Consider the following 15,973-nt stretch of genomic DNA (forward strand, 5'->3'; position numbering starts at 1 on the left):
CAATTTCAACTGTAAAAACTATACTTTAGCAGTTCAGATATAGTATGAATGAAACTATGTATGAATGAATGAAACTATAGTATGAATCAGAACACCTGCCTTTCTATACCACATACCCTTAAAAGTTTTTCCTCAAGTTGCATTTCCTTGAAAAATGACAGGAGATAGAATAAAAGACTTTAAGAATCTTTCTGACTTACTATTAAATCTTAGATCCATAATCTAAATTTCACTAGGCTGCCCTGAATTGCCTCACTAATGTGGACCAGAGAATTGAACTTAGTAACTATTGAATACTTGCTATTTCCTCAGGAGAAATTTAAATTTAAGTTCTTAAGCTGAAAATACAGTTCTTCATAAGGTTTTATCATTTTCAGAGCACTGAAACACTGACCTTAGTGCCTTATCTTGTAAGGTACTGTATGAACATCTTAGAAATACCATTACTTTCATTACTTTCTGTAGTTGCTCTTCACAAATACAATTAATGTTACATGTACATGTCACAGTGAATATATTTCTGTTAGTTTGGCCCTTAATACTTTTCTGAATTTCATTGCTAAAGGTGCCTCTAAATAAAGTAGTGTCATGCAAAAGGCCGTGCTTGAGAATATTAAATAGTAGGTGACCAGGTTCTAGGAGAAATACTGTCTTGGGATTTGCTTCTTTCAGCTAAGTGTTACTCATTGCTTTGTTCATGCCTCATAGTGTTTGACTACAGTTACCGAGATTATGTTCTGTCCTGGTATGGAAACCTCAGCAGAGATGAGGGACAGCTTTATCATCTGCTCTTGGAAGACTTTTGGGAAATTGCCAGACAGCTGCGCCACAGACTGAGCCATGTGGATGTGGTTAAAGTCGTCTGCAATGATGTTGTAAAAGCTTTGCTCGCTCACTTCTGCGACCTGAAGGCTGCGAACGCCAGGTAAGTGATATATTATGAACAATCTCTCCCCTGTTCCCACATTAATACTTTCCTTATTGAGAAGGGGGTCAACATCAGGACAAACCTCTGGAATATCCTGCCAGTTGCTGTCACCTGGCTTGAAATATAGACATATTGAAGGGGAATAATTACAGTGTTCTGATAAAGTAGTGTTTTTTTTTTTTAACTTTCTAATAGAAAGTCAACTTTAAAAACTTCTTTAATTTTGTAAATAACTTAGTGCTGGCTCTGTGGAATTCATTCCACTATCATGAATTTATTTACTATGGGTACCTAGAAACAGAAAATGTAAATGTAGTCTTTTATATTTGAAGAGTGTCAGTTTATAATTTTCAGAAAAGTTTAAATAAAGATCATGATTCTTTTTGTGAGTCCTGTGTTAAGAGCTCTGTTGTATCATAATATCCTGAAAACTGATTTTTAAAAGGAGCTCAGTATTGGAGCTTAATGTAGTGGGCTATAATTAGAGAAGTTGTTTCAATGTGAAAATTGCTGTTATGTAGGCTTGTCAGCCCTTTGTCCTGTTTCATTGACAAGGTCTGTGTGTGCCTATGAGGTGACTTGGCCTTTGGAAGAAGACTTCAACAAGGCCATTTCTGTGCTCAAAACATAATTTTTTCTTTCTTCAGTTTGCAGATAGGATTTTAAGTGTATGTTGTACTTTGAGTGTGAGAAAGATGATGTCACAGCACTTCCAATCACATATAAAAATTATCTTACTGGAATGAATGGCCTGCTGCCTGTTTGGATATGGACTCAGTTGGAGTAGGAGAGGCCTCCCTGCAGTTAGTGTGGCTCTTCTCCCTGATATTATTTTACACTATTTTGATGTGGCTCTTCTCCCTGATGTTATTTTACACTACTTTGAGGGAAGAGATGCAGTATTTGAAAAATACACAAGGGGATGAGTAAACATTGGCATCCTCATTAGGCAGGTGGTAACACATACCCTCTTCTGAGAAGCCCCGTCACGTGAGTTTGTCAGCACCCAGTTCCTGTCCTATCCCGCGCTGTTGCTCGGAGGGACTGGGTGCTAAATGTGGTTGTAGCTAGTTTTCTGTTCTCAGCTCTGCAGCCTCTTACCATGAACCTTCCTTTCCCCTACAGTCTTCCTAGTACAGACTTATGAGGTCAACCTCCACTGAACCATTGCATGCCTATTATTTTCCGGCCTGCTGCCTCCAGTGTTTTGCAAACTTTAAAAAAGGTGGCCCACAGTAAGAAATATATTTTACATCTTGACTCAGTCTCATAAAACAATACTCTTATTACCTGTGATAACTTAACTGATACTTGTTGTTCTTTAACATTTTCAAAAAGTGGTATTTGAGACTATCTAAATCTTACCTCATTCCTTGTGGGTCACAGCCCATGTCTGAAAAAATTCCTCTAGAGCAGTGGTTTTCATAGATGTTTTGGTCTCAGGATCCCTCTATATCCTAAAAGTTACTGAGAACCTAGAAGAGCCTTTGTTTATGTGAGTTACAGCTCGTGTTGTGTCAGTGGCAGCTTGTATTGGTTTGAGAACCAGAATGGAAAAAACAAGTGACATTTTTTATTGCTATGAGTATAGTTTTGACCTTACATACCTTGAAGGGGTCTTAGGGATACACAGGTGTCTCCAGACCATCCCTTGAAAACTGCTGTTTGTAGAGAAAGTAACTTCCAGTAAGGGGAATGTGAACTAATAAGGCAAGTGAGAGAAACAGAACTGTTACCTTACCTCCCTAGAGTCTCAGAAGCTTCAGCCTCTGCCTTTCAGTGCTCAGCAAAGCCTTGGAGCACCTGCTAATTTGCTGTGGTACCATTCTAGAAAATGTTCATAGTTCTGCCTGGCAGATACTGTCACAGCTTGTTTGAATTCAGTGGAAGCTCATATTAAAGCATTCAAGTTATGGTCCAACAGAGGACAGTGTTATAAATGTTCCAGTTTTAAGACTGATGGATTTAGATTTGGGGGAAGAACATATGGTTAGAGAAATGTATTATTTTTATGATTGTCTAATTCCAATATGAGAAATATTTTTCTCTGAGACATTTATCAGCTGCTGAAACTAATGCTTTGTGGATAATATAAAGATATGTAAAGCATCAGAATAGAAGAAACAGAAATTGGTTCTATCTTAGAAACTCTTTCTCTTTGGGCTTCTAGTTTTCTTATGCCTAGGGTAGATTTATTTTACCAATGGCTAGGCTCTGCCAAGAAGCTCTAGTTGATCATTCTTATTAAAGAAAGAATCTACCATTTTCTCTGAGATTATGGATATTTGAAAAAGTGACAATAGGTCACTGGCATTTTGCATACTGATGATTGTGCCCTGGAGGTGGTGAACCCTGGAGAATTAGTATCTGGTTGTGTATCATCTTCTACAAATCACACAATGATTTCACGGTGCACCTAGGTCTGATGGCTCTATCTGTGCATGCCTGCCCTGGGTAAACAGTGCATTTGTTCTCGAAATCTCCACTGGCGTTCAGATATCTATTAGCTGCAAAATGACTTTGGCAGCCTGGGAAGCACCTAATTGAACTGGCCACTATCAGACAAGAGAATAATAAATTGCATTAATAAAAGAGACACATACTCTGCTTGACTGTTAGTTAGGCAATGTGTGAGGCAGCTTTCCGGTCAGCCTGTATTTATTTCCAGGCTGACATTCTATTGCTGCTTTAAGCCAGTCCAGATCACACTGAAGCCAATCTTGCCCCTGCTTCCTCTTTCTTTGTCCCATCTGTCTTGTTCTAACATGTTGCAGGAAAATCTAAGACTGATTGTTTTTAATGCTATTTTCAATAGCATCTTTAATTTTGTAATTTCCTTCTTACAATCTCTGTTTTGTTTACCAGCCAAGCACTGGCATTCAGTTTAAGGAAAAAAATGTTTTTCTTCACATACTGTCCCTCTTTGTCTCTGGAATTTTTTTCCCTTTACATCTTTGCAATCTCTGATTATGTGTAGTGTAAAAGTCTGGGCTTGAAAGAACAGGAGAGTTATTCTGACCATTTATTACCTTTGTGAGTTTGGACTGTACACCTATCAGCTAAGATCCTTAATATCATCACCACATTATAGATGAGAATATTTTATCTCAGTGTAGATGGGAAGATTAATATTGCACATGTGAAATTTACAAAAGGTTAATCTCTTTTTGCTTGCTCAAGGAATGAGACCCCAGAATTAAGTAGTAGGAATTGTGTCAACAAACAATTGATCCACATTGATGGAAGGGTGACGCCAGGACTAAGGCTGCAGTCCACCAGAAGGCTGGATGGACATCTCCTAACCCAGAGTAGCCATAGGCCTCGTGGTCCTTTCTTGGTCTCAATACTTGAAGTCCATGCACTAAAAAGCGTCATGGGAATATCCTTGGAGCAAGCAGAGGGATTCCAGGGAAGCATGTACTTTGACCTTCCCTATAGATCAAGCTTGATTGACAACCGTCTGGCCTTTGGCTCACGCAGAAGTCTTTTCTCTAACTCAGTTCTAGGAGGTGGGAGGAAGGGGGATAGAGGGAGAAGTCTGAGGACTAGGCTTCTTTTATTATCTGCCTTCATTTGTAACAGAGAAGGGACTGTGTGTACTTTGAGAGGGATTTTGATATTTGAAGAAGGCTCTTGTTAAAGTGGGTTGTTTTTGGCCAACTTCCCCCAATAAATATCATCCAAATATTTTAAAGTAAACTTTTACCTTTAAAGCTACCAGACATGAGAAAGCATCCAAATCTTACTATATTAAAATATCAACTCTAGCTGGTAGCATAGCTAAGTTTTAAAATATTGAAGATGCCACTTTTTTAAAAAGTTAACATATATCAGTATATATGCAAAGGCTTAGTCTTAAAATCAGAGAACAGAGGTGCGTGTTGTTGGTTTTGCACATTAGTGTTGCATTCCTCTTGCTTGTTGTAGAAGCCAAACGGGAAAACTTTTTTCTTTACTGTATGTGCTCTAGAAACTAGTCTTCATTCTCTAGTGCAAAAAGATATTGCAGTTAACTCCTGGAAGGCACTAGTCATAAAAGCACCAATATACATTAATTTCTTTCATTCCCTGCGTAGTTCTTAGTATGCTTCCTTCCACTCTGTTTAGCAATCTTTTTTTCTTTTTTCGGTATTGGCTACAAGTTACTATGAGAAGCCCATAAACTTTTTCTCTTATCTGGAAGTTATTAGCAAAATTATCTTCCCAGTCTTTCTTGAATTGCTCTCAAGATACTGTGGGAAGAGGAGGTAGAAGACACCTATTCCTCTTCTCTTCACTCAGATCCTCCAAAGTAAAGGTCCTGGGGATGGGGTCGGTGCTGATAGGGAATTCATGGCCAGGCTTGGCAAGACTGGGTGGAAAATACATGGGAGCCTCCCAGAAGGTAGGCAATTTGCCACCAAATTATGTGGCATTAAGTCATGGCTCCTCAGGGAATGCCCATGGGATTTTTATCCCAGGATGACCCAGTCAGGAAAGCTGGCTGGTGACCCTGGTTTATGCTTCATTGGATTTTTTTTTTTAATGAAGCTGTAGATTACATTTAAGAAGAAATCTGGGAGATTTAAAAATTAATCGGTTAAAGAAATACTCATACCTTTCTGGCTTGTTGTGATTTGGGTTATGTGTAATTGCTGATGCCACCTGAGGTTTGGGGTACCACAAGTCCATGCATGCATTTGCATTTTTCCAAATTAGCCTGTAATTGAGAAAATGATCGACTATTGAAATGTTTGAGGACTGCATTGCCCAGTTACTGTTTTTTGCGTAGTGGTACACAACCAAATTGTTTCTGGAAGTTTCTTACTTTTTCTCTCTCTCTTTATATTTTTAGACATGAAGAACAGCTGAGGCCTTTTGTGTTACATGCATGCTTGAGGAGCTCAGATGATGAAGTAAGATTCCTACAAACATGTGCTCGGGTTCTGGTGTTTTGTCTTCTCCCCTCAAAGGATGTCCAGTCTCTCAGCTTACGTATAATGCTTGCAGAAATTCTCACGACAAAAGGTAGACTTCTATAAGCAATTGATATTACTGATGTGATGTAATTGTGCAAATGAATATGCTACGTACTAATGTGATAACACTTTATATGACACCTATGCAGGCCTTGTATACTGTGGGCCATGTGGGATTTAAAATATTTCCCAAATTTCAAGTCTAAATGTCATTCAAAGAGGGCATCAGTTTGTCTACAGATGATTAGCAGATTTTTTTATATGAAATAACTGCCAAATGCATAATTGCTGAAATTCTGTTGTTTATTTTGACACAGGATAACCAGTCCTTCTGCCCTTCACAGGGAAGTATCCATTTGGGGTAGCTTTGAGTTATCCAGGCCAACAATATATACATTAATGAAAGAATAGCTATATTCAAACTCCAGTGTACATTAATTTAATATACCTTTGCTGTAAGATTCATTGATAATATCTGCATGTAATTTTGTGACCTTGGAAGAAATAAAAAAAGAACTGCCCTACAATAGGATATGCTTACTAGAAAACAGTATATCCAGGGAAATGCTTAGCCAGGGTAAGAAAAATGGAAGAAAATATGATCTAAGGGAAATTTTTCTATCTCAGAATCTCAAATAACATTGCATTTAATAAGCCTTGATTGGAAATCTCATTTATTATCTGAGATTTAGCCAGCTGTGCCCATTAGCTGGTACAAACAAGCACAGAGAAAAGGGAAACTTTTTAGCCTAAAACAGTGAGATGAATTTTTATTAATGTCATTGACTTTTTAACATCTTCCTGTCTGAGCTCTGCTTTCACCAGTTGGGAGAATGTTGACTGTCATCTTTCTGGTAGATAAAACATATTAAGCCTTATAAAAGAAAAATCAGGTGCCTTAATTTTGATAGCTTTGTTGGCAAGGTGGGTTCCCAGTGACTTTCATTATTACTTTGTTTTTCACTCGTTTGTTCCAGCAGCCACTTGACTGTAGTCATGGTTGGTAGTGTACCCAGAGGGATAGACAGCTCTGTGTGTGTGTGTGTGTGTGTGTGTGTGAGAGAGAGAGAGAGAGAGACAGAGAGAGAGAGAGAGAGAGAGAGAGAGAGAGAGAGAGAGGATTTTTGAATATTTGAATGGTTTGTATTTTCTCCATTTGGGTAATTTAAAAATGCTTCCCAAATGTAATTTCAATTATATAAAACCATTCCTCCAGTGGAGAATACCTTTCTCAGTGGTGCTTTCTTTTCCTTCCCACAGTCTTGAAGCCAGTAGTGGACTTACTCAGTAACCCAGATTACATCAACCAGATGCTGCTTGCTCAGCTTGAGCACCGAGAACAGATGAATGAGCATCACAAGCGAGCCTACACCTATGCTCCTTCTTATGAAGAGTTCATCAAGCTTATTAACAGCAACTCTGACATTGAGTTCTTGAAGCAACTAAGGTATTTGGTGTTCAGTTATAGCACGATAATAGTGACTAATTATCATCCTCTGTCTAACTAAAAGAAATAATGAGGTTGTCAGGGAAGCAGCCATAAAGGAAGTCCATACATATTACCATTCAGTGACAACTAAATTTACCCGGCTTCTCCTTCAGCAGTGGAGTTAGTTTTTTCAAAGTATGATGCTTTTCAAATAATTAGGTTATAATAAGTTGAAAGGTATTCAGTTGTTACAGGTCTCTGGATAGCTGCTAAGATGCTAACCTTAGGAAAGCATTGGAAGGAGATGATGTGTTTTTAAAATTACATTGTAGAACATCATGTTGATTTTCATTTTTCTTAGAAATACAGAGAGGCCTGGGTTTGGGGATAAGGACCTCTTGACTAATTGTCTTGAGAAAACCCATTTGAAATATACCTCAGGAGTCTCTTTTATAATGGGGAGTTCAATCTCTCTTCTCCTACTTGAGATATTTTAGGGCTGAATGTGTTTTTATGTTTTTTTTTTTTCTTTTCACAGTATATGCATATATAGGATGATTTTCTACTATTGTGTAGTTTGGGCTTTTCTAAGCTTCTGGTTCTCTTGTTATGCTTCTGTTTTTGTGTCCCCAAATGATAATACATGGAGGAAGAAAGGGAATTGTGGTATGTCAGTTTTGCTTCTAATAAGTAATTTGGGTAAATCACTGGAAAAGTAAAACATTTCAATTTGGCTGAAATTGGGTCTTCAAACTTTTTGGAGTTCAAATTTTTTTGACTTGTCACATTTGTCTCTGAACTGGGGCCAACATTAAGGTGAGTTATGTTGCTTAATTTTTCTAATCAGAATAATACACCGTGTATGAGGTGTACATTGTGGATGGCACTGTGTTCTTGTACTCTGTCACTTAGTAATCTAGGTCCTGCAAATGTATAGCCATGGGGTCAATTGCATGGATTTTGTTTACAAGTAATGTAATTCTTAGGAGATATGATCAGTGGAGATTTTATTCATGCCTCTCTTTCCATGCATTATCTTGAATAAGCTATATGGCAGTCATTCATTATAGACTTGTGATTATTTATGTCTGAATCTAGAACTTTGTTTCTGAAAATTGTGACACGTGAGCTGATAGAGAACCCAAAGGTCTCTCTTCTGGGTTTGTTATCTGAAGCTTACAGGTTACACCCACTCAAGGGTCATCCTTACTGTGGCTTCCTTTGGTTCCTTTTAAAGTGTCATTCCATTGAAAGTGAAAGAACTCACAATGACAGGGCACCCTTACTGCCTCCTCTTTCCCTTGAAAGTCTCAGCGCACACGCACATACACACACACACCCAAGTGCTGGTTTAAAGTATGCAAACCTATGCTCTAATATTCCTCTCCCTGGTGCTTTTATACCCCTTGTTCCCAGATGTGCTATGTGTGATGTGATAAAGGTAATGTGATGGCCGTCCTCTGAGAAATTGCAGTTTCTTCCTAAGACATGGTTTATGAGCAGATGGTAGCTCATATTGGTAAATCTTGGATACATTGAATGTCTAAGTATTTTCCCCCTTTAACAGTCTTTCCACAATCAGGTCAGACATGGACCATGGCAACTCCAAGGGAGTTTAAGCCAACAATCTAGAATCAGTAATGGCAGATTCTGAAGTGAATCAGTACCTATTCTACTTCCAGGCTCACGGAGGAGTGTTCTGTGTACGAAACAAAAGATTCTAGCACTGCATACATGGTGACTTAGATGCTAGTGTAACAAAAAGGTGCCAAAAGACATTTTTCAGAAGGAATTATTTTGAATGATCAACCTTTGGTACTGCAGCACCATCTGTCATTTTGTTTTTTGAGCACAGTTCCTGCATTGCAAGATGTATGAATCTTGATTAGAATTAATCGTTTATCTTCAAAATGTACTAGGCAAAAGTTCAGGACTATTTGAAATGCTATGAATATCTCACTGTTGGCAGTCCATCCTCAAGTACATAAAGAGGTAGCTCAGCAAGAATTGCCCTTTGAAAAACAAAAGCACAGGATCCATTGCCCAGGGATGATTGGACAACGTGTCACAGCAAGAGCATCATGGAGTCCTTCACCTGAGTGGCCAAAGATGACCCCAGATGCTCTGATTGCACATTGTCCCTTTTGCCTCTAATATGTGATGAAACAAAAACAGGATGAGCACTTAAATCCTTCTATGAGATCATTTCTTGATCTCATAGGGTAGCATCGTAGGATAGCACAGCTGAGAGTCCTAGGAAGCAGGTGCTCTGGGCACTGAGAGCCTTTGGACACAGTAGAAATGCTGAACTTAAGAATGGGTTTTTCAGAAATTGAGGCAGAGTTCACATACCATAAAAGGCACCATTTTAAAGTGTGCAATTCCATATTTTCCAAATAGTCAAAGACCATGCAACCATTATCCTTAATTCCAGAATATTTTCATCACCGCAAAAAGAATCCCTGTATGCACTCACATTCTTCTTCCCAGGCCATCACCAATCTATTCTGTCTCTGTGGATTTGCCACATTCTGGACATTTCATGTAAGTGGAATCATGCAACATGTGGCCTTTTGTGTTGAGCTTCTTTCACTCAGCATCATGTTTTCACAGTTCATCCACGTGTGGCGTGTGTCAGTACTTCATTCCTTTTTCTGGCTGAATACTATCCCACTGTATGAACATACCACATTTTATTTATCCACTTGTCAGTTGCTGGCCAGTTTGGGTTTGCTGCAATTTTAAAGAATGTCTTTTGAGTGACCATTAATCATCAGCAGCAGTGTTATCAGTGACTGTCGATAAATAAATGAGAGTAAAATAAAATATTGCATATTCCTAACCTCTTCCTACCATCACCTTCCCAACGATATTCCTGCAGCCAACACGGAGTGATGGAGCGCAGACACCAGCAAGGGGCATTCCTTTTGTGTGTCATTTCAATTCCATATATTACGTCTCTTTGTTAGGCCTTGATAGGCTTACTGCTAGGCTCTGTTTCCAACCAAGTGGACAGTGTCATGGGGTCATGAAGGTACTTTGTTGATTAAAGATCCAACTCTTAAGGTGCCTCCTCTATTAGAAACAGGAAGAAAACATTTTCAGAATTAATGAAGTAGGCGTAATGACTGAGGCCATCCGGAGTGACCTGTTCATCTGACCTCCATCTCTTTATAAGCTTTCAGTTCCTCATGTAAATCTTGGGAAGTATGTTGATAGCTTCCCCTAGAAGGGCCGCAAAATTCTCTTGTAATGAGGACAAACTTCTTGAAAGAGTTGTATGCAGTTGACAACATTAGCTATGGGATCATGGTAATCCCGGAGAATTTATAGTCCCCTCAGCAAGCTTGGCAAAGAAGCTTGGGAGAAAATACTGGGAAGGGCATTTTTCCCAATGATAGGTATGCACAGCCAGAGTTCCCCTCTGAATACTCTGGTAAATATTGCCTTATCCTGAGGCATCTTCCGCTGGACCTGTAACTATGACTCAGTTCCTGGGCTTTGCCCAGTGAGAGAATGCCAGGCAGTTCTGTGTGAACAGCTGCCCCTGTTCACTGTACCACAGGATAACCTGAGGGCCAGCCTGTCTTTCCTGCTTCTTGACAGCTTGAACTAGAAAGCCTTCCAGGAACAACTCTGCGATGGCAGAGACTGATCTTTTTTCCCAAAAAGGTAGGTGATGTTGCATAAGTTATCTGGTTACTTGGCTACTTATTTATCTGATAGAAAAATTGCTCTCTATTCAAGGGTCAGGTCTGCTGACTGTTCCTGACAGGCGAAATTGCTTTTCATCAGACTCTTGTCTGAAGTCTACATTGATGAGGCTTATCAGCTGCCCAGCAGTAGTGGAGTTTCTTTCTCCAATCAAAGACTGAACTATTCTGCTGTTTTTTGGGTGTAGTTACAGTACTCTGCTGTCTGGTTTGATTAGTCCTTTAGGTCACTATCTTCACATTGCTCTCAATACAATTTTGGGATAGGCCACCTAAGGCAGGGAATGTATCTTATTTAGACTAAGCGGTTGATAAAACCATTCCTTTTATTTCATGCATGTTTGGGAGATAGGTGCATATTTTCTAAAGGAAAGAGCCATCTGACTCTGCTAGGCTGGAATGCATTAAACACCGCCAACCAACCAAAAATCCCTTGAAGGTGGTATTTGTAGTTCTGCAGTGGATTTTCTCTGAGTCAGCATGAGATGCTTTCACAGTGGGATTAAAAGAGCTGGAACACTTCCTTCGAGAATACTAAATTAGTGGTTTTGAACCCTGGCTGATAGCAGAATCACCCAGGCTTTACAAAAACAATCCCAGTTGGCCATCCCACTGTCCTTTGTAACTACATCCTTTCTCTGTCTTACTGGCACCCAGAATGTCAAAGCAAAGATGTGGCGGCTGGGCTGGTACAATACTTTGAATTGTCTAAGGACTTTTAGTAAAAGCAGTGATCAACTCTGCTAACACAACAGAAGCCAACAATCTGAGTGTCATGTTGATGCGGTTTACCCAGGGCAGCTGCCCCGGCTCCCCACTGCCAGTGTGGGTGGTGGGAGGGCAGCCGCAGTTGAGGAGGGCCAACCAGGGTACAGAGCAAAGGCACATCCATTAGTGAAACCTGACCATTACAAGCATACTAGAGAAAGAACTGTGTGTTCCTTTATTCTGAAGAGATAGCAGGAGTTAAGTAAACATTAAACAAAGGGGAAAGGAAAGGTTCTGCCCTTATGGAACCTCTTGTGAGAAGCAGGCAGAATGTTGCCCAGGAATGTGCCCAGTGCCACTTATGTTGTGTAATTCTTCAGTGCATTCTTCAGAAGTGCTCTATGAAAACGATCTGCTCCTCCATGGAAAATCCAGTTGCCGAGGCTGCACCCACAGGAGCGTTTATGTGACTGGTCTGGAGTGGAACTTGGGCAACAGCACTTTTTGAAAACTCTCCACATGATTGTAACATGCAACTGGTATTGAGCATCTCTTTGGGAATGGAATATTCTTCCACCTGCTACCAATCTGAAGTCTGGGCTAGATGTCATGTCATAATGGATTATATTTGAATTATTTGAAAACTGCTTATCACTGCTCAAGATGTATAGTAACTCTATTGAGACAATTCATTGACCAGGACCCCTCATTCTTCCACCACATTTATTGTAATGAACAAAGGGCATTTAACCACTGACCTTCTAGAGAGATGTGTTCAATGCATGGTTTCTCAGCCTTTTCAGAAATGACATTTTGGCCTAGATAATTCTTATGGAGCTGTTCTGTTTATTGCAGGCTATCAGCAGCATCTCCAGCCACTACCCGTGGGTGTCAACAGTGCCCTCACAGTTGTGACAACCAAAAATGTCTCCAGACGTTGCCAAATGTCCCCTGGGGGACAAAACTGCCCTGGATTAAGAGACACTGGTTTAAGCCCCTGAAAAGATTGGAGATACTTAGGTTGAATTAGATTCAACTGAAGAATTGCAGCAAACCAAAGGGAATACAGAATATAGAAGTAATGATGACTTACCATCATAGAGGGTTTCTTTTTTCCTTCTTACATAAAAGAAGTCAGGAGCAGGCAGCCCAGGACTGGCACAGGCCCACCCTCCTCAAGGACCCAGGCCCCTTCTAGCTACTGCTCTGCCATCCAGAGTCCTCACAGTTCAGGGGGCATTCTAGAATGCCACTTGTCATATCCTAATTCCAGGAAGCAGCATGAAGGCAAGGAAAGGTGGTGGCAAAGGTCATGCACTGGCTGTTTTTTTGTTTTTGTTTTTGTTTTTTTGTAATTATTTTTTATTGAAGGGTAGTTGACACACAGTATTACATTACATTAGTTTCAGGTGTATAACACAGTGATTCAACATTTATATACATGATAATTCTAGGTACCAGCTATCACCATACCAAGTTGTTACAATATTTTGACTATATTCCTTATGCTATACATTACATCCCGGTTACTTATTTATTTTACAATTGGAAGTGTGTACTTTTGTTTTGTTTTGTTTTGTTTTTGTTTTTGTGAGGGCATCTCTCATATTTATTGATCAAATGGTTGTTAACAACAATAAAATTCTGTATAGGGGAGTCAATGCTCAATGCACAATCATTAATCCACCCCAAGCCTAATTTTCATCAGTCTCCAATCTTCTGAGGCATAACGAACAAGTTCTTACATGGAGAACAAATTCTTACATAGTGAATAAGTTACATGGTGAACAGTACAAGGGCAGTCATCACAGAAACTTTCGATTTTGCTCATGCATTATGAACTATAAACAGTCAGTTCAAATATGAATACTCATTTGATCTTTATACTTGATTTATATGTGGATACCACATTTCTCTCTTTATTATTATTATTTTTAATAAAATGCTGAAGTGGTAGGTAGATACAAGATAAAGGTAGAAAACATAGTTTAGTGTTGTAAGAGAGCAAATGTAGATGATCAGGTGTGTGCCTGTAGACTATGTGTTAATCCAAGCTAGACAAGGGCAATGAAACATCCACGTATGCAGAAGATTTCTCTCAGAACAGGGGGGGTGAGGTTCTAAGCCTCACCTCTGTTGATCCCCAATTTCTCACCTGATGGCCCCCCTGCGACTGTGCCTGTCTTAGGTTGTTCCTCCCTTGAGGAATCTTACCCGTCTCTGGCTAACCAGTCATCTTCCAGGGCCATACAGGGAAATGTAAAGTTGGTAAGTGAGAGAGAAGCCTTACTGTTTGAAAAGGTTAGCTTTTTACTTCTTTGCATATTTATGCCCTGTGGCTTCTATGCCCAGCATTTGTCTTGAGGTATCTTTACCACTTGGAAGAATTATGATACTCGGTAAATTTGATATGAGGCACGAATTCTATTTAAGGGTTGTAATTGGGAAGGAAGAAGAAAAGCTATAGAAGTAGCAGGCGGAAGAAAACATGGGAAGATTGATTATTTCTTTGACATATCTTCTTGTAGAGTAACTTCAGCATGTATAGGTTTTAAACTACTAATTAAATTGCACACACACGTTAACATAATCGGAGTATAGTTACATAACCAAAGCATACCTGTAATTACCACACTGGCTGTTTTTTAAAGGAAGTTTCTGGAAGCTGTTACATGACACTTCTGCTTGTATTTTGTTGGACAGAACAACTGAGATATAATAAGATAGTCTTATTCTGAGAAGCTTTAGGCTCAGTTAAAATGGAGGATTCTATTACTAAGAGAAACAGCCGTTTCTGCCACAGTACCACGTGTTATAGTGAGGCAGGATGACGAGGCTTCCCACTCAAGCCCCAGGAAAATACTGCTGTCCTGGCCTGGACATCTGCCAAGGTTAAAGAGATGCCAAGCGAATGCTCAAGGAGAAAACTTTGTTTTTAAGCTACCATTTGTTGAATCTCTATGTGTATTAAGCACAATGTCATCTTACGATCGTAACAACTGTGTGAATTAGGTACTATCGTTCTTGTATCATTGAAAGCTGGGGTCACGTAGCTAATAAGTAACAGAGCTGAGATTTGAACTTAGGTGTGTCTGACTTCAAGTCCTTTATGTAAAGCTGGGTAACTTGCTAACCAGGTAAGCAGAAAATAGCAGTGACACATGGCCCCTGCCTGTGTGCTTTCCTATAAGAGTGGAGATAAAATTCTTATGTCTGAGTCTTTGCAGATCCTCGTCCTTGCATAGAGGATAGTACTGTCAGAAGTACCATTGTCCATTACTAAGACGGTGATAGACTGCCAGAGAAACAAGGAGTAATAAAGAAAATCAGAGCAGCCTGTCACTGTCATAATTTCATTTACCACCGGCCCAATCTTTATTGGATTTTTCAGTTCTGTATTTGTTTATTTCTGACCCCTCATTGAAAGAGTGACCTGGAGAATCTTAAAATAGTAAAGAGGAAATTCTAGTAATGAATGAAGGTATTAAAGTTAAAAAGATCAAGAATTAGTAGCTTGGAGAAGAGAAGGGAACCTTTCACGTAGCACAAACTTAGGTTGACATGGTGGTTTGTTCTGCCAGGAGAAAGCGAGAGGCAGTGGGCATAGTGAGTGGTTTAACTGAAGACACCATAATGGACATGGAGTGGGTTACTGAGTTTGCTAAATATTTTTTCTTCATGTAGTAAGGGGATGGATTTTCATCTCTAAATTACTTTAGGTGCATTTGCACATGAAAGTAATATATGAAAGTATTAAAATTCTTAAAATTGCCTGCTTCTTTATAGAAGAATTTAAAATTGTTGAGCGATTCTGAAAATACACTGTGAATCATGATCGGTAAACTAGGATTATGTAATAGAGGGACATGAAGAAAGAACTTGAGCCTTCCTTAAGACAAAGTAAGGGACCGTGTCAGAAGTCAGTAAACACATATAGGCTGCTCAGGAGGGTTAGTATGGGTGTGCAAGGAGATGCAAAACTATGAAGTATAAAACAGAGAACCTGGCAAATTTTTATGAAAAGAATAAATGAATATAAATTTAGTTTAAAAAAAGGCATTAAAATGTGAGGCTGCCTATGAAAAAAAGTTCTAAAAGACCTTTCAGTTTTATGAAAAATAAATATTCATTGACTTCAGAATATAATTGCCCTGTTGGTATCTGAGAAATAGCAGAGGGCACAGAAGTAGGAGTTGAACGTACCAGAGAACACACGCATTATTTCCACTTAGGCAGA

The 15,973-nt window shown here is 39.3% G+C and overlaps 1 protein-coding gene across 3 annotated transcripts in view; it reads left to right on the top strand.

Annotated features, from left to right (window-relative positions):
* The window catches only part of SNX25 (sorting nexin 25), a 98,448-nt gene that overhangs the window by 31,529 nt on the left and 50,946 nt on the right, over positions 1 to 15,973 (top strand). For all 3 annotated transcript variants that reach the window (XR_008998692.1, XR_005026585.2, XM_036894223.2), the window contains exons 3-5: positions 709 to 925; positions 5,763 to 5,935; positions 7,147 to 7,333. Coding sequence is in view for 1 of the 3 variants with exons in the window: in XM_036894223.2 (XP_036750118.2) it covers positions 709 to 925; positions 5,763 to 5,935; positions 7,147 to 7,333 (577 nt within the window). In the remaining 2 variants the exon portion in view is untranslated. The remainder of the gene's footprint in view (positions 1 to 708; positions 926 to 5,762; positions 5,936 to 7,146; positions 7,334 to 15,973) is intronic.

Source organism: Manis pentadactyla, chromosome 7 (assembly GCF_030020395.1).
Source record: "Manis pentadactyla isolate mManPen7 chromosome 7, mManPen7.hap1, whole genome shotgun sequence".
Classification (NCBI taxonomy): domain Eukaryota; kingdom Metazoa; phylum Chordata; class Mammalia; order Pholidota; family Manidae; genus Manis; species Manis pentadactyla.